Source organism: Nannospalax galili, unplaced genomic scaffold (assembly GCF_000622305.1).
Source record: "Nannospalax galili isolate Female #2095 unplaced genomic scaffold, S.galili_v1.0 scaffold777, whole genome shotgun sequence".
NCBI lineage: Eukaryota > Metazoa > Chordata > Mammalia > Rodentia > Spalacidae > Nannospalax > Nannospalax galili.
Genome location: NW_008341810.1, coordinates 4420599 through 4448029, shown reverse-complemented (window position 1 = coordinate 4448029; position 27431 = coordinate 4420599). Strand labels below are relative to the sequence as shown.

General features: G+C 45.4%; 1 protein-coding gene across 2 annotated transcripts in view; it reads left to right on the top strand.

Moving 5' to 3' along the window:
* Positions 1-6: 6 nt before the first annotated feature.
* Sel1l3 (SEL1L family member 3) overlaps positions 7-27431 on the top strand; it is a 116116-nt gene continuing 88691 nt past the window's right edge. The window contains exons 1-3 of one of the 2 annotated variants that reach the window (XM_008837338.3): positions 7-244; positions 12777-13347; positions 26245-26371. In XM_008837338.3, the coding sequence (XP_008835560.1) occupies positions 80-244; positions 12777-13347; positions 26245-26371 (863 nt within the window). In that variant the 5' untranslated portion in view covers positions 7-79. The remainder of the gene's footprint in view (positions 245-12776; positions 13348-26244; positions 26372-27431) is intronic. The other variant, XM_029565540.1, reaches the window with a different exon arrangement.

Sequence of the window (27431 nt, the reverse complement as noted above, 5' to 3'; positions counted from 1 at the left end):
GCGGGAAGGTGGCGCCTCGGGCGGGGGCCGGTCCCTGCACCAGGTGACCTGTTCCGGCCGGGATCCGGGCGGCCTCGCTATGCAGCGGCGCGGCGCGTGGCTCTGGTGGCCGTGGCGGCAGCAGCAGCAGCCCCTGCTACCCGTGCTCGGTCCCCGGGCCGCAGCCATGGTCCCCCCGAGCGGCGGGGTCTCCCCGGGCCTTGGCGGCCGCCCTGCCGGCGCTCTGCTCCTGCTGTGCTACCTGGTGAGCGCCAGACCCTACTCGGGTCCTCCTTTCCGCGGGCCCTGGGGACACGGGGGGGGGGCGGTCAGGAACCCCCGAGGCAGGAGCTGGGGACAGCGCCGTGAGTTTTCGCTCTTGCTCGCCGCTGCGCTCTGGGCGCTCCAGGCGGCTGGGATGGGTACGGGGGCGCATGGACCGGACTTATCCGGCTACTCTCGCGCGTGCCATGCCCCTTCCTCCCAGCCTCGCTGTAGACCCGGGTCACATCCCCCCGCGAGACCCCTTCTTGTCCCCCACCCCACTGGATTGTCCCCACCCTGCCTTCGCTCCCTGCCCCTGGGCGCGCAGCTCCCCAGACCTCTCCCTGCCCAGCCCGGGCTTCTCAATCACCACCTCCAAGCTCCTTTCCCTCTTGTGCTCAACTTCGTCTCTTTCCCTCCTCCCTTGCCACCCGTCTCGACCCTCCTTTGAGTTTGCACGGTGTCCTCCTGGGCCGGCGGTTCTGTGCCAACACACCTTGCGTTTCCAGCGCTCTTCAACTCCTCCTTGGTCACCCCAGCCAAGTTGCTGATGCCAGAAAGAAATCTAGTTCTTTGTAGCAAGCTTACCGCCAGAGTGGTGACTTGAGCTGCGTCAGTTTGCAATTTGCACACTTCTTAGCTTCTGGTAGACTCATCGAGTAAATGGCAGTAACCTATTTTAAATACCAGAGTAATGGAGACCCTCAGAACAAAGGTGGGGAAATATGTCTCAGTTCGGCTTGCTTGCTCCTATTTTGAGTTTTAAGGAATAGTGTGTTTACAGAAGGCTCCACTCCTGCTGGCCAGCCTACCTTATGTTCCAGGAGCCTGTGAAAACCTCGGGTTATCTCACCATATATTACTGTAAATAAATGAAATGGAAAATGCTGAATCATGAAACTGATGTAATAGGAATTTCACAGAATGTTTAAAAAATGAGCAGTGTCATTGTCCAGAACTCCATTCATGTGGTGTTGTCAATATTCAGAGTCTCCTCTTCATTGCTAAAATCTGCTTAGGAGATACTGACAGGAATTCAAATTTGATTCAGAAGAAATTGGTTAACCAACCCAAGCTTTTTTTTTTTTTTCCTCTTTCTTTTTTTTAAATACTACTCTTTACTTCTTAAGTGTTCATTTCTTGGAGCAAAAGAGTGTAAGAATGCAAACTGGTACACTGTCCACCCCTCTGTCTACCTGTTGAGTAACACTTGCTTGTCTTGTATTGCAAAATTAGCCCATATCAAATTTTGTGTTTGAGTTTACTTTGTATTTTCATAAGAAGTTGTCAGGTAACATGAATGATTCTTTTTCACCCAAGGGATAGTATTATTTAATATTTATGCCACAGGGTTACAGCACACAGACTCATAAATAAAGCTGCCATAAGAAATGACAGGGTTTCACTTTGAACAGATGATCCCCACTCACTCCTCACTGCTGGTTAGGCATAGAAGCAGACATGATGGAGTTGAGTATTGTATGAAATATTCACATGCAGGTGCTCTAGAAAGTTCCACATGGGAATCTCTAGACCTGGAAAGGAGGGGCCACTGCTTGACAGTTGGAGAAATCAGAGACATGAGTGCAAAACCTAAAGGCCTGTGTAACAGAGACAGAGGATGGAGGTGATACAGAGGCTCTGTATACACCAAGGGGGTTCTGAGGGAGCAGATCAGAGATGAAAACAGATACCACGGTGACCCGAGGGACTGAGGGACAGAGCAAGGTAGCACCCCTTAGAGAAAGCTTGTGGGGCATGCTGGAGTGCAGAGTAAAGCGTGGGCTAACGTTCTCTGGCAGCTGGGGCAGGGATAACATAGAACACGATGGACGGCACCTGCCGCTGGGTGTGCTTCCTTCACAGGGACTTGGGAACTGCTGCTGTCTGAGATTCCGGTAAGCTAGAGAGCCTTTTGTCACAGAAGGAGGAGTGTATACACCTGAGTAAGTTAGAACCCGACTCAGGAGGCTCTCTCTACTCAGGAGGTTCTGTTCTGAGTGTCTAGCCATGTGCCAGGGATTTTGCTCTTTTGGTATGTTCTACCTGAGATTTGTGAAAGGCAGAGCTTTTTGGTCTTGAAGAAGCTTGGGTTGTTAACTGGGGAAAATGAAATTTCTGTGTGAGACACATGCACACAATCAAAGCGAACAGGAAAAGACTGAGAAATAATGCCGATGCATCATTGTATATGCTTTTATTCAATCCAGGAGTGCTTCCTGGAGGAAGTGACTAGGTTGGGAGATAGAAGTGGGCTGGTAGAGGGCGGGTGGAACAGAATGACAGGCAGGACCAAGCTGTCATTTAGAAGCTGTAATAACAGCTTGTGCTATCCTTTATAGTCCTTATCCAGAATCAATCTTTGTAAGATAGGAGCTGTTAATATCTCCATTCAGATGAGATAGCAGGCTCAGAGTGGCTAAGTAAGTTGCTCTAGAATACATAGTCTGCGATTAAACCCAAGCTTGTCTCCCCTCCAGAGCCCCTGCTTTAACCTGTGCTAGCTCCTGGCCTTCTGGATTTTGCTGCTTGTAACCCATTCTTCTTGTACACAAATGTCCAGTCCATTAGCAGAGCTCTGGCAATTAGCAGCTACTGAGCAACTGTCCAGGATGTGAGGTCATATCTAAAGTAAACCTAAAATATATAGAGCAGGAAAAGCACAGGCCACAGAATAGAGGCAGGATGTTAAGGGGTGGGGAGGTTAAAACCTTAAAACTGCCATCATAATGCAGCGATTGAGGACTGGGTCTTCACATAGTTCAGAAGAAGCTGTGGGTTTAACATTTGTGTTTGTGTGACTGTGCCCCGAGTGGACATGGGCTGAGCAGTGGGATGCCCTCCAAAGACAAATCACTGATGACTTGGGGACTCAATTTTGTTTTGTGTCAGCCTGCTGACAAGGGCTGAGCATGTAGCCTTGAGCCTGAGTTCTCACAGAGAGCCTGTCCCCTGGAGTCAGGATCCTTAGGAAAGGTGCTTCCCTTTTCCATCGACTGGGACAAAGTAACCTTCAGTGTCAGCCCAAGAAGAGCACTGTGACTGTAGCTAGGATACTGCTGGAGCATGAATAATTGTATTGAAGCCTGAAAGATAAGTCACGGAGAGATGCCAAACAGATTTCTGAAAAGATGACCCTTGGGTCCAGCGACTGCCAGAAAATCCTGAGGTCACCGAAGGTCAAGATGCAGAGAGGCTTCTGGGGCCTTGAAAGCAACGGGGTAACGAGTTGTGTCTACTGCCGTCACCGTGGCTGTGAAGTCCCCTCCACACAGGACTCACCCTACTGCACAGACCTGCTTGCTGTGTTCTTACACCAATAATGCTTCCCTTTCTCCTTGCCGAGCAGGAACAGGCCTGAGGCTTCCCCAGTCCTGCCCTTGACAGTGGAGCTTCTAGAGGGCAGTTCTGTCCGTCTGAACTCTAGTATCGAATGAATAATCTTTTCCTTAAGTGAGAAAATAAATCTCACATAGACAAAATTGATGTCAGCTATAGAGCTGAAATATTCAGAGTGGACATCTGAGCTTGTTAGACAACTGAGGACAAAGAAATAAAAGCATGTTAGCAGCCCAAATGTGTGTAGGGATTGTATGCAGATGGTAATAGAGTAGCCGAGCTCTGAAACATGCCTGCACCACATCCGTTCCCGAACTCGGGAGTATTCATTAGCCTCTTACTCTGTACAGCATAGGATTTAGAAAAGTGCAGGAAAACTAGGTAAGAGACCTTCCTGTTCTCAGTTTGGGAATTATGATTATGGATATTTGAAAATCAGAAGTAATCTCCAGATATCACATTCTCCATTGATGTCCATCTTTGTCCTGCCCGTGGCTTCTAGATTCGATCATGTTGTGGCACCTGTTTTTATCTTCTACTTTCCTAGCTGCTTATTGGCAAAAAAGTAGAAACCAGAGAAAGGTGGAAGAAGGAAATAAAGGACCCAGGTAGTTCACTGAGAAGATGGATAGACTGGAGGGGACCATAAATAGCCTAAAGCAGATTCAGTTACTCCGTTTATTGGCTCTTCCTGTCTCCCTGAGGGAGGAACTGAGGGCAGGAGGCTGAGGAATTGCTGACAAGGTTCTTCTGCCTTGGCAGCTCCAACCTCCTGTCTTAGCCAGAGAGTGGCTTACTCATGCTGGAGTCTGCTCAGCCCTGTGTGGGTCTGTGTGTCATACAGTTTGTTCCCCCAAGACATGAGGCACACTGGCAAGAGGGAGTCTTGGCCCTCTTCCAGCTTCTCAGATGGGATAGTGACTCCAGGATCCCTCACCTCTAGCCAAAAAGTGAGCACAGGAAAGTAAGGGAGTTGCTTCTAGTAGGCAAGAGACACCCTAGCAGCCTCTGACTTTGGAGTTCAGGTATGGGTTTGAATCTTGATTCTCCTTTTTAGTAGCTGGTCATTTACCCACTCTGAATCCATTCCTGGCCCTCTCTTTGCAACAGGAATACCGTCTCCCTCACAGGGCTGTTGTGAGGGTTAAGTGAGAAGGAGAATTCTATGAAGTTGTATGTGAGAAGACGAGGCTAGAAGGGAGAAAAATAAGATTGAATACACATGCCCCAATGGCTAACACGCAGTAGGTCCTCAGTGAAATAAAACCCAACCAACCTCAGTTGCTCTTCATATGGGTTAGAAAGAAAGAGCGTGCTACTTGGAGGATTGTAACACAAATGGGAAGATTGATCACTATTGTGAAACTTTCTTTGTTGGGCTCTCTCTGGGAAGAGGCAGAGCTTTGATGGGAAATGTCATGATGGTGAAGGCCATGTTGACATCATTGCCCATTCTGCCTAATTGCATGCTTTGTTGACATCAACAGAAGTTTTGCTTATATTTAGTCAGCAGAAATTGGACAAAATAGGACTTTTAAGACAATACAATTGCTTTTTTGACCTATGGAAAGTTTGATCCAGCCAGTTGGAGAGAAAGTGTTCGGTAGCCAAGGTTTTCTTAGGTGACTGGTGGGGTGGACTGAGCAGGAATGAGAAAAACAGACACAGTTGTTGTTTGCACATCTGACCTACTCACATACACAGTAAGCATAAATGTACTTCCCATGGCAAGCCGTGAGTGATTTTAGATTTTCCAGTCTCTGTTCCTTCCTTCAATACCTACTGGACCATATAGAGAAAAGAGCGTTTCCCAGCTCTGTGGAACAGGGCTATTTGAGCAGACTTGCTCCTTATTGATTTGTTTAAGGAAACCAAATGCAGTCATCCTAAAAGACGGTTAGACCATGTTGATAGTTTTGTTTCTCTTTGCCCAGAAGATACATGAACCCATTTCTCCTCCATGCCCAGGCTGAATCAATGAGTTCAGGTATCCAAATCTGAGTCTTCCATCATGCACTTGCATTAACTGCTCCATTTCTTTTTCTAAAAAATTACAATATGCACACAGTTACACAAAGGCAAAGGAGTTTATGTGTTGTGACTGTGCACGATGCTGTCAAATTTGACTTTGATTTGAGCTCCCTTCTGCTGGGACCAGATATTTGAGGGCCAGGGAGTCTTTTCACTCCCAGCTCTGACTGTGCAGAGCAGTTTCACACCTTCTGGGGGTGTAACATCTATATGGTCCCCTAAGCAGCATAGTATGCGGGACCCCAAAACACCCATTTCCACCTTCAATGCCTTGTTCGAGCTACAACTCGTTTGAGCTGTGCTTTTAAAGCATTATCTCATAAAGCTGGCCTACAAATCAGAGCTGTGACATTATCTCCACATCTTTTCATTATCACATTAACATGGATAAACCTGTCAGATAAATGAGAGTGGGGGTGGGTGGGAAATTTTTAAATTTAAATTTTTATTTTTGGTATGGAGACATGGACAGGTTCTAGTTGTCTGAAAGGTCAGGAGGGGCTCAGTTGTACTCTAATTGAGTAAGGGGATGAACTTCAGGACCTCTCGGTCTCTGGCTCAGCTCCTTAGGCACTGGAGATGTTGTAAACAAGGCGGTAAGCTCTGCAGAAGCAGCTGAGGAGGCTGGGTGGAGAGCCAGCACATTGTTGTCCCTCACAGGAGAACGTGGGTCTGTAAGGAAGGGCAGTAGACTCTCAAAATCAGGTCAAGTCTTTTGGTTTTGAGGCACCTGTCAGGCAATATGTGGTGGCTCGCTGAAGCACCTGGCAGGGTACTTGTTCCCACTACTTTATTTCTTCAAGAAACATGCTCAGTTCCTACTATGTACCACGCTCTGTTCTAGAAATTAGAGCTGTAACAAGGTTATATATCCTGACTTTGGAATTCCTAGACAAGGATCATGTGGGCCATTCTTTTAGCTTCAGTTAATGCCACCTGGCACAAGAAAATACCTATGAAGGTAGGACACGTGTCATGCTCTAGCTGGAACTCTTCAAGTTAATTGCCTTATTTTCCTGGCAGGAAACAGCTTTACAACCACACACATGATTTCAGCCAGGAAATCAGTTTCGGTTTAATCAATATTTAGAGTGTGATGTGTTGCTAATCGCTGTTAGGTTTGTACATAGCAGAGGTAGTTGTGGGAGAGCAGCTGCCCACTGGGTCTGCTCCAGCCCGGGAGACCAGCTTCCTCATCGCAGGGGTGCAACCCCGAGGATTGGAGATTCTGAGGGCTGCCCCGAGATTTACAGCATATCCCGCACAAGCCGTGTGGGTGACTTTAGGACCCTCTTTGAGGCCAGCACATTCCTATACTGTTCTGTCTTGGAAGTTGCTCTGAAAGTCCAACTGCCACCTGTGCTTTTCCCACTTCTCTGATGATCCAGTTCTCTGTGTGGAATCAGGTCTCTGCCCAGCCTTGCTTCAGGTTCCCATCCAACTTGAATCTTTTCTGAAATGAACGTGCAAGACGTCAGTGCCTTAGGAAAATTCAAGTCAAGCATCACTGGGTGCGTGTGAAATTGTGCCTAATTAGGTCTTGCATGCCATCTCTCCCATAAATAACTCATTACAAAGCATAGTTTCTGTCTCTGCATACTTAAGAATGCTACCTAGAATAAAAGCCTGATGATCTAGAACATTCATCGTCAAACTCTGGCCCAAACATGTACAGGTGCTTTCTTGTTCTCACTCCCTAAACAGTACAGTATAAGAACCATGTACAAAGCATTTGTATGTATTAGATATTATAAGTAGCCTAGAGATGAGTGACAATATGGGATTAACAATGGGAAAGATGGCTCAGTTGGTAAAGTATTTACCTTGCATGCATGTGGACCTGAGTTCAATCTCCAGAACCCACGTAAAGAAGGCTGAGCGTGGTGACATGGTACATGGTGACATGTGCTTGTAATTCCAGTACTGGAAAGGCGGGGACAATCTCTTGGGGCTCTTGGGGCTGGTTAGTTCCAGGCTAGTGAAAGACCCTGCCACAAAAATGAAAGCAGTGACCTGGAGAAATGGCTCGGTGGTTAAGAGCACTGGTTACTCTTACAGAGGACCCGGGTTCAAATCCCAACACCCACATGGCAGCTAACAACTGTCCATAGCTCCAGTTTACAGGGGATCCAGCTCCTTCTTCTGACCTCTGCGGCCATTGCATGACACGGGTACACTTAGGTACATATAGGCAATACACTCATACACATAAAATAAAAATAATACATAAAAATATTTTTAAAAGTGAAAACAAAGGCGAGTTGAACAGTTCCTGAGGAGCAACAGCTGAGGAGTCCTCTGGCCTCCATATACACACACATGTGCAAACACCCCCCACACATGTGCACCTGCATACATGAACACATGCACACATATATACATACACACAAAATGTATTTGCAGGAGGATGCGTTCTTTGAAGTTACTCTGTATTGTTTAAAGCACCTGAACATCCATGGTTGCAGGTATTGTTGGGGGTCCTGGTGCCAATGCCCTGCAGAGACTGAAGGATGGCTCTTGTTACCATTTGGCCATTTTTTATAGAAAAAGTCTGCTGACCTCAAATCTAGACTAGCTCCATCCATTGAAAATTCTAACCACAGCTATAATTTTATATTCAGTAGTTGCCACATTGAAAAAATAAACAAGAACAGGTGTGATTCATTTTAATGTATTTTATTTAATTTAATGTATCCAAATATTATCATTTCAACATGCAATCGCTGTCAAGATCATTAACGAGACACTCCATAGTCTTTTGTTCAACAGCAAGGATGTATCTCACATTTTCAGCATGTCTCGATTGGTTGATCTCCCTTCTGATTGGCATGTTGGCGGGCATGTGTCTAGAATCTCTGTCCTTTGGGTTTACCTCTGCTGCCCTAGAGTCTTAGAACCAGATGAAAATAAAACAATCCTCCTTGGAGTATCCAGACATTTTCTTTGAAACCGAATTTGGAGGGAAGGCCCTGGAGAGGTGCAGGGTGAGGTGTGAATCTACTTCCCTCAGCCACAATGTGACGGGTGTAACAAGCCAGGCAAACTGAAACCATGCCCGGTGTGCTGCGCTTATTAATGCAGGAAAGTGTGACGGGTGCATTTTTAGCAATCAGATGTGAAGTAATGAACAGGGTTATTAGTAACCATACTTTGCAGTGAAATCAAATGGCTTTCCTCCTGCATTCTGTTTAAAAGAGTTTTCTCTTGGAGTTTGTAGCATGGGCATTAAAAACATGCTAGGAAAAGAAAAAAAGAAAAGAAAATTGGGCCTGGGTGAGTTTTTTAGGAAGGTGTAAAAAAATGAGGTTTGTAGTCAGTCTTTGGAAGAGAATGTGGTCTGCTGTGTACTGTACGGAGGCAAGCCCTGAGCGCTGCTTTGTCCTGTCTCACTAAACAAACCAAAGGCTCCTTGTGTGGAATTTAGTGGGGAAGCATTGGGGTGTCACCATGACAAAAGGCGCCTGTCTGCTGCTCTTCTGACCCTGGTCCACTGGCACCAGCAATCACCGGCATCATCCTCTTTTGAGGAATCCTGTTTGATTGGGTGTTGAATGACTGCATCCCCACTGTGGACCAATGCCGGGCTCCTTGTGCAAAAGCCGGACGCTGCCCAGAGTTCCTAGGCAGCCATAAGTTTCTCTGTCTTGCCGTAATGAGCTTCGGGGTGGGCAGCAGCTGGGAGTGGAGGTGAAGAAAAGGAACTCCTGGCTTGCCACTGTTCGCCCACCTGTGGGGCAGTGTGGGAGATGCAGAAACTTGCCCCTTCTTCATCTGAAAAGTGAGGGGAGGGCCAGCTGTCCCTGAGGGATCCTCCTTCCAATAGGCTCCACTTCCCACTATAAGATTATTTCTCTATTTTTTTCTTCCTGTAATTTAACAGTATAAATTAGAGAAGAAAACGATTAAACCTGTCTTTGTGGGGGTGCATAGTTTGAACTGTCCCCACTCGACAGATTTCTTCCCCCAGGTTTCCTGTGATTAATGAAAAGGCAGGCAGGCCCTTCCAGTCTGTCTACCATCTGTGGAAAGCACACTCGCCATTTTCACCTTTCAGGGTGTTTGTTCTCTACTCTTTGAATATTCATGTTGTGCAGATTCAGAAGATAGGTGTATAGTACAGTGCATAGCTCCCTCCACTTTTGTCTTCTGGTTACTTCAATCTTCCAGGTTCTATGTGAGCAACTTATGCTATGTGTATTCCGGTTAATTATTTTTTACACCATTATGGGTGTGTGTTTTATAACCCAATATGCTGTTTTGGAACATACTTTAAAATGACAAGAACAAAAATCCCAAACTCAAAACACCCTTAATGGATCATTCCATTAAGCTTGAGTGTTTTCATCACTGTATAGTATTCCAAGGACAGCAGTACTATAATTTCAGCAGTGGACACTTACATTTTTAATCTTCTGCTGTTACAAATACTGCTGCCATGAAAAGTCTGTATTTATACCGTTTCCCACAGATTTCAGGATATTTGTAGGATAACAAGTGGAATTGTTGGGTCAGAGGGTGCCTGCGTTTATGCGTTTGTAAGTATTGCTGTATTGCCAGATTATTGCCACCAGAGGTGATAAGAGGGTTTGCTTCTTACACTACAGTCAGTGAGCGTGTAATCTGACCTTGATCTTGGGAGTCTAATAGGTTAAAAATGGGATCCCTGTGTGTGCTGTTCATTCCACTGTCAGCCTTTCCCTTGTATTGTTACATGAGGAACTTCTCTTCATCTTTCAAAGTCCAGCTGAAATACCACGTCTTCCAGAAAGCTGCTCTGGTCCCCAGTCAGTGGCAGCCCTGGTGCCGAGCTCCTTGGAGCTTGTTTGTTGTTTGACTGGACCACTGGCCATGCTCTGTCTTTTAAAGTATCATTTATTTTTAAACATTTTGCATTAATTTATTTTGTATATGTGTGTGGGAATGCATATATTACCAACTCACTTTATATATATATATATTGTTTTATGTGTGTGTGCTTGAGTGTATGTATGTTCACCATGTGCGTGCAGGAGCCTACTGGGGTCGGAAGAGGGTGTTGGATCCCCTAAACCTGGAGTTACAGGCAGGTGTCATCTATCATATGGGTGCTGGGAACCAAACATGGGTCTTCTGCAAGAGCGCTAAGTACTCTTTTAATTTGGTTGATCCCAAGTATGTACTTTGGTGAAGCTGAAAGAGAAGAGATGACCCCACCCCAGAGTGGTGGGCAAGATGGGTCATCCATCTGGGAGGACCCACCAGTCCTCTTTTTCCTTTTTTTTTTTTTTTTTTTTTTTTTCAAAGGCAAGCTCTGGCTGGTCTAGAGCTCACTGTGTAGCCTAAGCTGGACTTGAACTTGGTAGATCTTCCTGTCTCTGTCTTCCTAGTTTGGGGAACACAGATATGTATAAATATCTGGCAAGTGAAATGACTTTGTCTTTAAAATTATGATAGAATGTTCATACCATAAAGCTTACCATTTTAGCTATTTTGAAGTGCAGAGTTCAGTAGTGTTAAGTAAGCTTACATTGTTGTACAACCATCACCACTCTCTACCTCCAATACATTTTCATCAGCCCACACTGAAACCCCAACATTAACGACTCATTCAGCCCCCACTAGACCTTGGCAAACCCCTCTTTTACTTTGTCCCATGAGTCTGACTCCTCCATCCTACAGTAAAGCATCATGCAATACTGCCCACTTTGTGCATGTCTTATTTCACTTCACATGTCTGCAAGGCTGTCCGCTTTATACATAGCAGAATCACATTGTGCTGTGGTGCATGTAGACACTTTTCTTTAGCCATTCACCCACTGGTGGATGCTCAAGTTGCTTTTAGCCATTAGGAATCATGCTGCTGTGAATATCAGCATACAAATATCTCTTCAAGTTCTTGCTTTTGACTCTTTGGGTATATATTCAGAAGAGAAATCACTGGATCATACCATATGATGCTTATATGTTTAATTTAAAAACAGAAAAGGACATAATGTTCATAGAAACTGAACCATTTTACACTCCCACCCCAGTGCGCAGCAGTCCCAGTTTCTCCACACCGTCACTTGCATTTGCTTTCTGTTTTCCTTTCTTTGCTTCCTTACCCATATGAAATGGCTATGCCGTTCTGGACACCTGGGTCACAAAGTTGTATGGAGAATTGTTCCCGCCACCCCTCGTTCAGAACCTCACACTCAAACCATTGCCTTGATTTTGTGACTAAACTTCTCAGGTTTCTTCTAGGACGAAATGTTCACAGTGAGAGGGCTTGGTCATTTAAAGCAGCAGCTGAGTGGGTACACAGCTCAAACCTTTGTGGGCACCTGTCCTGCTGTACGTGGTGAAAGAACGAGAACAGCAGCTCCTGGTCCAAGGCCGTGTGACTCTGAGCAGTGGAGACCTACTGCTGGCCAGTCCCGTGTGTGTTTGTCCTGGTCTGGCGCTTACAGGAGCTAAAGAGGCCAGGCCAGCCTTCCCTTTATGCTCCCTGGCGATGCCCTTTGAACTGTTCTCCCACCCTTTGATGTGACAGCATCTGGCTACCATTTGAAGTGGTCTGAAAATGTCTGAATCTGGTTGTCTCTTTTTCATCCTAAGTCAGGTCCCTTTTGATACTGATTTGTCAGGGACCGGCCCCTCCATTTGGATGCTGACTCCGGAAGAGTTACCGCGTAGCTTTGAAAGTCACATTTTCATCAACAGATGCTCCCGAGCCTGGGGAGAGACTTTAATGTGGCCCAGTCTTCATTTGCGTGTGTGTTGATTTTTCTCCAGTGGTTCAGCAGTGTGCTCCACATCTCTCACCATCTACATTCATTGCTTTGTGCAGATCAGTGGTTTTTAATCTTGGGAAAGTCACCCATGTGTTAGTTAATATGATGATTTTTAAGTAGGATTTTTAAATTTTTTATTTATTTTCAGTTTATGTATATGCAAGTATACATAATTTTATTTATGTATGCGTATTTTTATTATATGTGTATGCATACACGTGTATGCAAGTGAACCATGTCCAGAGGAGGGTGTCAGACCCCCTGGAACTGGAGATATGGATGGTTGTTAGGCACCGTGTGGGTGCTGGGAACTGAACTCTGTCCTCTGTAAGAGCAGTCAGTGCTCTTAACCGCTGAGCCCTCTCCAGTCCCAATACGATGATTTTTTTTTACTTTTCCTCTTCTTTTCAGAATTTTGTTCCGTCTTTGGGCAGACAGACTTCCCTGACAACGCTGGTGCTGCCCAGGGCAGAGCAGAGTGCGACATACACAGACTTTATTTATTTTACTGCCTTTGAAGGAAGCGTGAGCAACGTCTCTGAAGTCTCGGTGGAGTATTTATGCTCTCAGCCCTGTGTTGTCAATTTGGAAGCGGTTGTTTCATCCGAGTTCAGAAGTAGCATCCCCGTCTACAAAAAGAGGTGGATGAATGAGAAACACCTTCATATTAGCAGGACGCAGATAGTGCGCGTGAAGTTCCCAAGCATCATGGTATACAGAGACGATTACTTCATCAGACACTCCATCTCTGTCTCCACGGTGATACTACGGGCCTGGATCACCCACAGACACAGCAGTGGGGGCTTGAATGTCCGGGGGGAGGAGAACTTGCTACACGCTGTGGCAAAGAATTACACCCTGCTGCGGACAGTCCCACCTTTCGAACGCCCCTTCAAGGATCATCAGGTGTGCCTCGAGTGGAACGTGGATTTTCTGTGGAATCTCTGGGCCAACAGGATCCCACAGTGTCCTCTGGAAAGTGGTAGGTTACTTGTACACTCTGTGTTTTCAGATGGGCCCTGTCCTCACAGGACAGCAGGAGCAAATTCTGTTTTATTACTGTTATCACATTTATTTATTTGTGTGTGGTGGGATCATACCAATACAGAGGTCAGAGTCAGTTGTCTTCTTCCATGTGTTGGTCCCAGGGATTGAACTCAGGTCATCAAGATTGGCAGCAAGCACTTTTACCTACTAAGCCATCTTGTTGGCCTCAGGAGCAAATTCTTATGTTACCAACAGGGAGACGAGAAAAACAGAGAGGCATATAATGTCTGTTATTTTGGAATTAGGTGACAAAATGAGCAAAGTAGAAAAGGGAAAAAGAGGAGAAAGATTAGGAAAGACTAGAAAGAAAGATGAGGGTCTGGAGAGATGGCTCAGGGGTTAAGAACACTGGTTGTTCTTGCAGAAGACCCGGGTTCAAATCCCAGCACCCACATGGCAGCTAACGGCTGTCCGTAACTCCAGTTCCAGGGGATCCAACAGCCTCTTCTGTCTTTCGCGGGCATTGCACGACACAGGTGCACTTACCTACATGCAGGCAATATACGCATATGCATAAAAAATAAAAATAATAAAATATTTTTTAAAAAAAGAAAGGAAGATGAAAGACAGGAAGGGAAGAAGTGGCCATGGAGGGGAGCCTTGGAGAGGGTTAGATCTGCTTGTCGTTGCCTAGGAACATTAATGCCCCGGAAACAGGCACCAGGAAACTCTACCTCCTGTCCATGACCTGTCCCCACCAAACACTTGTGGTTTCTCTTATTTGTAATTAGAATGTTTCACCTTGGAGGAGACAAGGGACCCAGAAGGAAACTACAGGACAGGGTGGGTTCATTCTGTTCTGCCACTTTCTGTATATGTAACTTGAACTCTCTGAGCCTCAGTTTCCTTACCTGTAAACTGAGCTAATATCTCATTCTTTCAGAATAAAGTGATGAGTATTAAATGAGATGGAGTTGCTTAGCACATCACCAGCCCTCAGCATCAAACTGCCACAGTGCTGGTAGAATCCAAATTCCAAGTTTTATCCTGCTCAAGGGAGCAGCCCCCAAAAGACCCAAGCCAAGACTCCTGGGTTGTGTCATGGCCTCTCTATACCCCAGGGCTGGAGAACTGTGGCTCGCACTTAGAAGTGGATCTGAAATCCTCTCATGGGAAGGAAAGCACTGGCTCTGGGGATGCTGACCACCTGCTTGCTCTCCTCATCTCATTCTTGTGGAGTCAGGCAGGCCAGGCCCATACCGAGGTCTGGTATTATTTCCATCCCATGAGTACCTACAACAGAATTATCTAGTGTTCCTGTTATAAACAGTATTCCTCTACCTGGGATTGGGGGTGGAATGGAGTGAGCATTTTAGAGACTCTGATGCACCCTACAACATGCATCTCTGGGCCAGGGGGTGGGACTGTGGATAGGACTTTGATCCTGTTGTGACTGTGGCCAGATTCCCAGGCTGGCTTAGCAGGTGGAGGAATTCCATGGCCCATGAGAGCAGACTTTCCATAGGCCACTTCTGACATCTCTAGTCTTCTGGAGAATTTTGGGGGCCAAGGTGAGTTAAGGATACATGCTTCATGTTCTTCCTCTAGTGACTCACTTTTCTTGTCTCCCTTGGGACATGATTTCTGGAGAAGCAATGGTTATGGTGAGTTCTTGGTTTGGCCGCAAAATGATGGTGTATGTAATAAAACTTGAACATGTACAGCCATATGTGTCCACAGTTCTGGTCCACTTACCATCAAACCAACAGTTGGCATCTTGAAAACTGTTTGACATTAATCATAGAGTCATAGGAAGTTACATAGGAGTTGCAGAAGTGGTAAAGAAAGCCCTATGTATCCCTGTCCATCTTCTCCCATCAGGACATTCTTCTCTAACCACAGCACATTGCCCAAACCAGGGAACTGAATGCTATTAACTGTAGCCTGAATTCAGGTTTCACTGTGTTTACATTTGCGTGCATTGCTGGTAGAGTGGGATGGATGATTAGCCGTCTGGATTAAGCTGTATGCATTTTGCTGATGGAGGTGCAGCCCTCCTCCAGGCAGCACCCCATGATGGCATCTCTCTGGAGTGCCTTCTGTGGGAACCCCCGATTTGTGGAACAGAAGGGAGCACAGGGCACACGCAGCCTCCAACTTTGTTGGGGCTTAATGGTTCCATTTCATGTTTGCCAAATCATGTAGTTCTCATTGAAAAAATGAACAAATTGCAAACGGGAAGTTTCCAAATGAAATCATTTACAAACCAGCTCAGTTCATAAGGCACCGCGACACGCCCTGAAAATGGGATATGTCTTTTCTTTTGTTGTACCTTCCCCTATTCGAAATGCCCAGGAATGGCACAGTGGGAATTTTCCCCCAGCCTTTTTTCAGAGCATTATTTTTTGGTGTGAGAAGCAATCTAATCAAATCATAGTGCAGAGGAAAACCTTTCTTATGAGCTAAAATCACTGAGAATGGGAGGGAGGGGGCTCCTTGCACTCTAAAACCAGCTCTGTGCCTGTAGCCATGGTTTGTTTACTAAAATGAGACCATTTCTCTACCCCTCCTAAAAGACAAGCCACCAGAGCAAGGGAGCAGTGGGCTGTGGAAGGTTGGAGACCTTTGTTCTGGGTGTGGCTGTGGACTAGGAGGACCCAGGTAGAAGCTTTGTTCTTAGCAAACCTTCTTTATGGCTACTGTCAATCAGAACTAGAGAGTCTTGTGAGCTGAGGGGGCAGAGCCCTGGGGGCACCCATCAAGTCTGGCCCCCTTCCTAGTCTACAGCCCTGTTGAACATTTTCTGTGTCAAGCCCCTCATGTCTGGCTATGGCTATGCTTTAAACTTCAGTACCCCATCTGCCTTTCCTCATCTTTGTTGTTTATAAAGAAACTCAAAGTCCCTGGTGCCTGGATGTTACTGAAGGATCATTGAAGGCCCCTCTGCTACCAGCTTAGTTTATATTTGCAGGACGGGACTGAGTACTCTCAGACACCCTCTCTACCAGGTCCAGACTGGGCTACCAGTCTGACTTTTGGTGGATAACCATCAGATTTTCATCTGGCCCTGCTGAGCAAGTCTTGTCTAGATCAGAAGTCAGCAGGTTTCAGAAATGTGCATCCTAAGGCTCTGCTACGTGCCCTTCCACACGTGTCCCTGCTGTGTTCTGGGCATAGGGGCCATTAGGCAGTTAGGCAGGCAACACCTGTGGCTCCACTTAAGCGTTGTCTGTTTCCTTAGGGGAGGGGATGGGCGTTACCTGTTGTTCCATACAAGTCATATGTGTGCCTGACTCATTGTTAAACTCACTGAAAGAAAGTAATCAACCACACAGGCAGGGTAGCATGCACCCCAGACTGAGGCCCTCTAGGACTTTTCTTCCTGTCACACCCTATGGCTGAGTGCCAGCTATATCTTCAGCCTATGTGAGTCACACTCTCTCTCTCTCTCTCTCTCTCTCTCTCTCTCTCTCTCTCTCTCTCTCTCTCTCCCCTTGCCATATGGATTGCTGGTGTCCTAGTGTAAGTCACCACCCTCCTGGACTCTGGCCATGGCCAGAAAGTGGCTTTCTGGCTTTGCCCTTACCCTCCCTCAGTGGCCCGTGCAGGCTGGTCACCTCTCTCCCCCTTCAGCCCTCCCACCTTTCTCTGCCCCTTGGAGAGAAAGCCACATGTGGCACAGTCTCTCTATCTTTGTTGGCCTTCATCTCCTAGCATGTTCCGATCAGGCCACACAGACCTGAGTACTTCTCCCTAAACAGACCATGTTTGGGCCCACCTTGGGACATCTAAGTGACTGTTGCCTCCACCTAAGATGCTCTTTCCCAGCTCTCCACAGCTTCTTTCACCCCCTTTACACCTCTTCTCAAGTACATGCTTCAGGGGCCACCTGGTCTGAGACAGTGGCTCAGCCTAGCACTGTCCTCTCCACCCCAGTCTCCTCCATAGTCTCTCTCTGATCTACACTGTAATTAAATATCTGCTATCTATGGTTTCCTATTGCTGACCAAACGAGAAGGCAAGTTTCATAAGAGAGGGCCCTTCATCCGCTGGGTTCTAGTGAACATCAGGATGTGACATCACACTGTGACAACCCGCTGATGTCCTCACCTGAGTTGGAGGTGTGAGGAGGTGTGGAGCTGGCCCCCTCATCTTCCCCAGGTCCTCTCCACAATTCTCCTTTGCAAATCCCCCTGGAGTAGCTCCACCCTAGTGGGTGGACCTTGACACACCCGCTGCCATGTCTTCCCTAACAGTAACTTTGACCTAGAGTAGCTATTGTCTGACACACCCCAACCAGCCCCATCACCATACACCTTCACCCTCTGCCACCTTCCACGTTTCTCTGGTGAAATCCTGCCCAGACTTTGACAGCCAGTTCAGGTTCTCATCTTCCCCTCCCTCCACCTCAAATACATGTGTGTTCATATGTACACACACATATACACACAGTTTGTTTGTTTCCATAAGCAGAAATTGCCTCTCTGACCTTTGGCCTCCCCGAGCCCTCCGTTGAGTGCCTGTCCTGTGATGTGTATCGGGTTCAAGTCAATGAAACAAAGATTGACTGAGCATCTGCTGTGCATCAATTTCTTTACCAAAATTTGGAGGTTCAAGGATAGAGACCCAGTCCCTCTCTTTAAGGTGGCTATGTGGGAGACAAACAGGCTGGCAGTCCTTGTCGTGTACCAGATACTATGTGAAGAATCTAGTTGATCTTCTCCACCTTCTCTTTTCCTATTTGTAGAAGAGGAAAAGGATGCCTGTCTCAAGTCACACAGTGATTAAGGCTGAAGCTGGCACTTAAGTCTGGACAATTTGGCCCCCAAACCCCACTTTTACCTATGGGATTATATAAGGGGTATGAAGCTATCCATTCGTTCCACATCATTCACCTTTGACAAAGCTACTCTGTTCTGGGCACTTTGCTAGGGTTTACCACAGAGGAGGGAACATTTGGACCTGAAGGAGGAACACAGCTTTCACAGGGGAATGGAGGGGAGACACCAGGCAGAAAAGACAGAGCATGGGGCAGAGTGGGGTTTGGGGAGTATGACACGCTGCATCCCTCAGTGGCAGGATGTGGACAGCTTCAGGCTGCCCGACTAGAGTGTGGGGCTACGAGCATTCTGAGGCTGAGTCTGCTTTGGTGGCGAGTACCATGTCAGCTGACTCCCAGCTGCCACGGATGGAAACATGAACTGGAAGCACACTTGATATATGTTTGAGGTACATATTTGAGCTTGAAGGTAGAATCTCCATTCTGAGATAGGTAATTCAGGTTAGGACCACATTTGGGAGATTTTTAAAGTGTCATATCAATAGTACTAATCGTTCTTTCCTAGTGTGCGCCCCTCTTCCCTCTTTGATAAACTCTTGGAGATTGTGGCTGTCTCCTCCTTTTGTACTCTTTTTACCGTTCAATGAAAGTTCATTATCATCTTTAAGATCCAGTGGATTAGAAGTGTGTGTGTGTGTGTGTGTGTGTGTGTGTGTGTGTGTGTGTGCCTGCATACCCCACAGCCAGAGTATGTTGATCAGAGGACAACTTACAGGCATTTGTTCTCTCCTTCCACCATGTGGGCTCCGGGGATCTAACTCAGGTTGTCGGGCTTGTCAGCAAGTACCTTTACCCATGGAGCCATCTCACCAGCCGAAAGTGTGATTTCTTATAATAAAATTCCATTACAACAAAATAATTGAAAGTTAAGTCAAATGCTGGAGCCACACTTGACTTATCTTTGTGAAAAAATAAAACAAACTATTCAAGCCAATGATGCGATGATCATTTTTCTAATATACGCTGTATATTTGGACTTAAAAAAAATACCATGGACCCAGCTTCTCCCCCACCCCCAGTTAATCACAGTAGTCTGAATTCTTCAGTAATAACACTAATTAGTGCCTAGCATCTGCGTTGCCCTTACAATGTACAAAACACTTTTTCCAGGCACATTGTCTCATTTAATCCTCACAACAGTCCCATGAGAAAGACAGTATTATTCTCATCCTCTTCTTAATGAAGGGGAAAACCGAGGCTCAGGGAGTTTATTTAACTGGAGTCCAAAGCTCCATTCTTCGACTTTGCTGTGCCGCCTCTCAGAGATATGCTAATGCAGCCCTAACCCAGGTTCTAAATTAGAAGGAAGACTTTTTTTAAAGTTGAATTTTTATCGATGTGAATCATGTTTCCTTCACCCACCGGACTTTGTCTCTTTGAAGCCGACTGGGCTGAGCTGAACAGCCTGGGAGGCCCAGGGTGGGGAGGCCTGCAGAAGGCAGATGGCTTCTCCTGTCTGCACAGAAATGTTCAGGCCTTTTGTTCTCTTCTTCCTTAGCTGCAAAGGTAATGCATGTACCTGCTGAAAAATTCAAATAGTGTAAAAAGGTTTAGAGGGAAGGAGACATTCCACCCACCCCAATCTTCTGGTCCTTTTCCCAAAAGCAAACTCAGTACAAGAGTTTCTTGTATCTCCTTCTAGAAAGATTCTCCACACATTGAAACATCAAGTTTAGCCCCTTGTCTCCATACACAGATGTGAGTACAGGAGCAGCTCTGCCTTGCGCTCATTAGTGATACAGCGGAGATTTTTCCCTGTCAGTGTATATTGTCTAGCTTCATTTTTTTCCACAGATCCTCATCGGTCCATTGCCTGATAGCACTCACGTAGCCTGTCTTCTTGGATGCGCATACAGGTCAATTGTGTGTGTGTGTGTGTGTGTGTGTGTGTGTGTATGTGTGTGTGTATGTGTGTGTGTGTCTGTGTGTACGTACTCATGTATGTGTGGGTACATGCACCTGTGTGTGCACACATGGAGGCTAGAGGTCAGTGTCAGGTGTCTATCACTGTCTACTGTATTTTTTAGACAGGTCTCTCATTGAACTTGGAGCTTACCAATTTGGCTAGATGTGCTGGGTGCAGGAAGCTCCCGGGACCCCTGCCTCTGCTTTCTGGTGCTCAGATCATAGGCACATACCACTGCACCTAGCTTTTCATGGGTTCTGGGGAGCTGGACTCAGATCCTCCTGCTTGCACAGCAGACACTTACTGACTGAGCTACCTCCCAAGACTGAACAGGACATTTCCAGTCTTTTGCTTTCAACCGCGTGGCTTTGCTGAACATCCTTACAGGTGTCTTTGTGTGTGTGCGTGTGTGTGTGTGTGTGTGTGTGTGTGTGTGTGTGTGTGTATGAATGTTTGGAGGATGAATTGTTAGGAATGGAGCTTCTATTCTCAAGACTCAAGGAGTGACTATTCTTCAGACTTCCAGTATCACTTCATCACCCAGGATCCTTTTGAGGGGAAGTTCTGATTTAAATCATGCCTGCTAGAATATACTATTTTTATTCTTGGGTTTGGCTTTAAAAAAAACAGTGTACTCTGTAGCCATTGCCTTTTTAAGGACCCGTGTTTGCAATGCATGCCGGCTCTACTTCTCAGGTTGAAAAATGGCACTTTTTTTCTCCCCAGGTTCTGCTAACAGACGTTTAGCCACAGTGACCCCTTGCAGGGAGGTATCTGGCTTCTCCACATGCCACATGGCAGATCTGTGTCAGTGGCATCCTTGTGCTGTGTCCGAAGCTCATTCTGTGCAGAGCCTTGCTGCATGGAGACAGGACTTTTCCTGGACTTAGGCTTCTATGTCTGGATTCCAGTCCCCTGGTTGAACTACACCATAGGCTACAAGATTTCTCCAACCCCTCCCCATCCAAGGAAGAGAATAAAATATGCAACAGAGGGGGCTGGAGAGTTGACTCAGTGGTTAAGAGCACTGACTGCTCTCGCAGAGGACCTGGGTTCCGTTCCCAGCACCCACATGACAACTAACGACCATCTGTAACTACAGTTACAGTTACGTCCAGCCCTCCTCTGACCTCTTCAGGCATTGCATGACATGGGTGCACTTACATACATGCAGACAATACATTCATACACATAAATAAAAATAATAAATAAAATGTTTTTTTAAAAATATGCAACAGAGACTGAGGAGACGACTCAGTCCATAAAATGCTAATTGAGCAAGCGTGGGGACCTAAATTTGATCTCCAGCACTCATGTAAAATGCTGGACACCATAGCACCCACCTGTAGTCCCAGCACAAGGGCAAGTAGAGACAAGATGATCCCTGGGATTTTGCTGGCCAGACAGTCTAGCTGAACTGGTGAACTCCAGGTTCACTGAGAGACCCTGTGTCAAAAAAAAAAAAAAAAAAAAAAAAAAAAAAAAAAAAAAAAGATAGAAAACAATAAAGGAGACACCTGACATGACCTCTGGCTTCCACAGTCCATGTACACACATGTGCATGCACATACATGTGCACACAAGTTCAACAGCAGGAAAGGGTGTGGCCCCAGCTTACCTCATGAATGAGAGTCTAGTCTAGTTTGTGTTGAAGCAGGGTGGAGCTGAAGGACCATCCCTTCCCCATCACCCCACCATACTGAGCCATGCTCTCATGCTCTAACCTAAAGGTGGAGCAGGGTAGGTGGTAGGGCCTTGGGAGTTCAAGGCAGCATTAATTATGTAAGCGACACCAGAGTGTTCTAGGGTTTCACCAGCTAGAAGGCATGGCAGCTGTATATCAGATGTTCTCAGAGTGCTTGTGAGAAGCAGTTTGGTTAGTAAAAATCCCACTGATATGTCATGGGGAACTCCAGTTGAATCAAAGCTGTGTCTCTTATTGACTACACAAAGTTCAACAAGACAGGAACATTTTTCTTGTCTCCAGATGAAGAAGTTTTCACCATTTAATATTTAATACCTCTTGCTCTAAACTTTGAAGAAATAAAAAAATCCAGGAAGAACAGTTCCAAACATGCAATGCCTTTGTGGTGTGTGTGTGTGAGGTGTGTGTGTGTGTGTGTGTGTGTGTGTGTTTATGTTGTTTCTGCCTTCTTCAACTGTCTCGAACAAGAAAAGCCAAAGAATTGACTTTGGGGAAGGATTTGAAAGAGTTAATTTGGGCAGCATGGCGCACATGATATAATTGTAGAAAGTGTTGGGAGGAAAGAAGATGAATTTGAATTCTGTCTAGGATACCGTTACATTTATTCCTTTATTCACCAAATATTTATGGAGCCCTTCTCAAGCACTGGGCACTGTTCTTGGCTCTGAGAATGGAAGGGAATTAATTAAGGCCTCTACTTTTGTGGAGTGTATAAAAGAAATTGGGTAAGTCACTAAATCTTTTTGGACCTAGCTTTGTTTGCCTGTAAATTTTTTTCAAAAGTTTTAAAATTTTAGTTTGTGAGTATGAATGTTGTGCCAGCATGTTTGCAAATGCACCACGTGTATGCAATGCCTGTGCACAGGAGGCCAGAACAGGCCAGAAGAGGGTATCAAATCCACTGGGACTAGAATTAGGGACAGTTGTTAGATACCATGTAGGTGCTGGGATCCAAACCCAGATCCTCTGCAAAAGCAGCCGGTACTCTTAATCACTGAGCCATCTTTTTAGCCCACCTGTAAATTTTTTGATGGTAGATGGCATTGATATAATCTCTCCTTACTCTCCTCCTGTGACAGACATCACTAAGCAACTACAAATGATCCTTGACTTATGATGGATAGAATTTTTCAATTGTGTGTGCCTTTGTATGCATATGGAGGCCAGAGGAGGGTATCAGGTGTCCTTTTCTTCTACACTTTGCTTTATTCTTTTGAGGTCAGGTCTTTCCCTGAACGTGGAGTTTTCTTGTTTTGGTTAGACTGGCAGCCAGCATTCTTTAATGATGATCCTGTCTGTACCTCCCACAATGCTGGGGTTATGGGTTCCCAGAAGACCCCTAGGGTAAGTACCTAGATCTGAAATCAAGTCCTCATGGTGATATAGCAAGCATGCTTAACCACTGAGCAATCTGGAGTTTTCGACTTCTGACAGTGGGAAATCATACCTATACAACCACTGTACTTTTCACTGTTAGTAAAGCATTCAGTGTTATTTGAGAGAGCCACACCTCATTATAAAATAGGCTTTGTGTAAGATGATTTTGTCAACTGCAGGCTAGTGTATGTGCTCTAAGCACATTTAAGGTAGACCAGGCTAAGTTTTAATGATTGATAAATGCATTTCTGATATTTAATTCTTGCCATTGACATTTTTGGGGACACAGTCCCATCACAAGTCAAGGAGCATCTGTCTGACATTCCCAGCAACCGCTGTCAGCTACTAGACAATAAGCCTATATGCTTTCTTGTCCTAGATGGATCTAAAACATTACTCTTGTTAATTACTTCTAATTATGATGAAAATACAACATTGTACTGAGGCGAAAGCACAACAGAATTATTAATGCTACAGACTGTATAAGAGGACGGTCATTACTTTGATTTTGCTGGGCACAAAATCTATGTATTTTTTTAAAAATTACTTTAGATCTCTGGATGTGAGATTCCCCCACCCCGTAGTCTTTGGCTTCAGGATCTCTGCCCTTGGGTCCTTGGGTAAGGGAAACCCCTTCATGAAGCCTCTTTCTCCTAGCTTGAGGTGGGGCAGGATTGGAAACCATGTGCTATGATGAGCAAGTCTCCCATGCACTAGGTCTGCGGACAGCAGCAGCAGAAGGCCTCCTGGGTGTTAATGTAGCCAATCTGTCGGTTTGCTCAACACCAGAAGCCAAGTCAAGTTCAGACTGAAATTGGTCTTTTTGGTGAAACATTCTCTCATATTCTAAGGACATCTTTGTAGTATTTCCATTTACAGTCCTTGCTCTAGTTACTTTCTATTGCTGTGATGAAACACTCTGACTAAATCCAACTTAGGGAGGAAAGGGTTTATTTAGTTTATGCATCATTGAGAGACTTCAGGTCAGGAACCTAGAGCAGGAGGTCCTGCTGAAGCACGGACCATGACAGAGTGCTGCTTACTGGCTTGCGTCCTTGGCCTGTACTCACTCAGCCTGCTTATACAACCCAGGACCATCTGCCCAGGGTTGATGGGCTGGGCCCTTCCACATCACTTAACAATCATGAAAATGCCTCACTAACATGCCTACAGGCCAGATCCAATACAGGAAATTCCCCAGTTGAGGTTCCCTCTTCCCAGAGTTGTCAAGTTAGAACCTGAAGCTATACAATATAGTACCTATCAGCACATTCAACAGACCAGCAAGTCCTCTGTGCCCAAATTGAGCTCAAATTGAAAAAAAGTTCAAGTTTTTTTCACAGCTGGAAACTCCACCCTTTTGGGTTTCCAAATATATCTCTACGTAGATTTATACACATTGGGGGAACTGGCTTACTTAGTCATATTAAATATTCATATAAAGGCTAGAGAGTCTAAACAATGCTTCTGGGATTTTTCTAATCACATAAAACCAAAGACACCACTCTATGTGCTACAATTTCTTGTTTCCCTTTGATGAGCACTCTGCCACTGAGCTATATCTTCAGCCTCTCTTATTTCTGTTGGGGAAATGAGCTGAGCCGTCCTGCACCCCAAGCTGAGGATCCTATAATCAGTGGCAATATTGGTATTTGGTGGCTCTCAAGAAACCAACTCTTTCTTGAAGATGTCAAGAAATAGACTGCTTCCATTGTTGAATCATGGCTATTTCTAGAAAGAGAAAAGGCATCCTTATTTCAAGTTAAGTGAATATGGAAAATAGAAATGTATACTTAGCCTTTGTCAAAGCAGTAGATGTTAAAGTTAAAGCTGAAAGATCTCTGTTTTCCTTTAAACATTTGTCATGGACATGACCATGCAATGCAGAGCCCCATGTTTGTGAAAGAAAATGTAATCCTCTCTTTTTTTAAGGGGTGCTTTTTTTAAGGGCTGCCCTTCCACATCACTTAACAATCATGAAAATGCCTCACCAACATGCCTACAAGACTTTTTGTACAGGGGTAATGTGTTGAGTGTATGTAGAATCTTTGTAGCCAAACCAAAATGGCACTGGGAATGTAGCTCAGGGTTAGGGGATGTGCTAACTGTGTGTGCGAGCCTGAGTTTGATCCTCAGAACCACAAAAACAAAGCAAAACAAAAATCAGTGCAAATTTAAAAGAACAAGTTCTGGAATAAATTGCTTCAGCCTGAATCCCAGCTCCATGTCTTTTTACGCATCCTTCCCTAAGGCTCAGGTTTTCATTCTGTTAAGTGGGATACTAAAGGACCCATTTCCCTATGAAGTTTAGTGATATTGACTATGAACTGTGCTTATCATGCTGCCTAGGATGTACTAAATAATAGTTACTATGCTGGCAAGCTGTGCCTCTGTTTGCCCATCTGTAGATGGGGCATAATAATGAAGATAAAATGAAGCAACTTATGTAAAATGTTTATAGCAGTGTCCTTGCCACACTGAATTCTGTAGAAGTATTAACTTACCATTATAACACAAACTGAAAATGCTTTCCCTAGTACTAAGAGGCAGCATGCAATTAAGAACTCAAGAACAAGAACCCGCTGAAGAGGCAGCTCAATGGCAGAGTGCTTGCCTAGGTTATGCAAGGCCCTGGGTTCCATGTCAAGTACCACAAGGAAAATAATAAATAAATAAATAAATAAATAAATAAATAATAAATAAATATCCAAGTTCAAAACCTGAAACCTCTCCTTTCCACTTCTGAACTTTGTGAACTTAGAGAGTTCTAATATGGGAGAGGGTTAAAACTCCTAATTCCTAACAGCCTTAGTACTTCCCTTCTGCAGAATGAGACTAATAGCAGTATCTATTTCCTAAGCTTGTAATGAAAACTATTAAAGACAGTCTTGTTCATGTGCTTAGCACTGTGATGCCTAGCTTCGATTCACTGTTCCTTGAATGCTTGTTCACATTTTTAGGTGATCACATTTGACTCGAGCAGGGGGGTGAGGGTGCCAGGAGGGTGTCATGGGAAGGCATACTTCTCTGCAGAGAACTGAAGGCAGTTGTGTACTGTTTACAGACGCCGTTGTCTTCCTGAACTTTCCTTATGCCTCGAGCGGAGAAAACACAGGCATCATGAAGAAGCTCCTGAGGTTCCAGAACCGAGAGCTGGAGGCCACTCGGAGCCAGCGCGTGGACTACCCAGTGTAAGGGTGTGCAGGACATGGGTTAGTGGGATGAGATCTTTTTATCTGACCACCTGGCAGGATGATGGAAGAACCCCTGAGGTCAGGACACAGCTTGGGATGGTGCTTTGCACAATTGCTTAGAACTCCTCAGCTTAGAGAATTTGTGAACTTGGAAATCTTAAAGTAGGGGTGAATTGTTTTGCATGTAGCCTTCCATTTTCCTTGGTCTTTATGTGCTGGTCTCCGGAAAGGTGTGAGCGGGCAACTAGGTGTTGAAGCTTGACTTTTCAGGCCTTGTGAGGTTTCTGGTGCAGCCAGCCAAAGCCAGCAGAGTGTAGCCATGACCTTGGCCCGTTCTATCCTGGAAGATTGCGTGAACTTCTCAGAGGCTCAGAGCTTCTCATCTCCTCCATTGATTTCAGCACAATCACATCTATCTATTTTTCCTTCTGCTGAGCCGGAGATGCTGGAAGAGGCTCCTCACTCACCCTCAGATCAGATGGATTTAGCAGAGCGATTTAATTCTTCCTGTGCTGCTGGCTGTAGAAAGATCTTGAGTCACTTACCTAGCATATGTTCTTGCTGAGCTTCCTTGTAATAACTTATCTTCATGAGCTTGCTCAGCTGGGCGGGTCAGGAGGGAGCTTTGTGATACTATCTGTTTGCATATTGTGCCACTGACTTCAAGCCTGGATTATAAAGCCCGGAATATTCTCAAGGAGTTCTCTGGTTGTATCCCCTTAAAGAACTGGGGCCATGGCCACTTTAACCCATTGTGAATTGACTGCTGGGTTAAATGGGAGAGAACTAGATGCATTTGTTTAACCTGGAGTCATATGTCATACAGAAAATGTACCAGTTCTGATTTGTCTTTTAACTATTAGTCTCTAACACAATGTGGGGCCTCCAACAGGTGTTCAGCAAATATTTCCCGTGTGACTGATGGATCACATATCCTGGTTAAATTAACGTCTACAATTTTGTCCTCACTGTAAAAATCACAGATGTACAATATTGTATGTGTGTGTCGGGGGGAGGTATATGCATGTCCATATGTGTGCAGGTGGACTTGTGTACA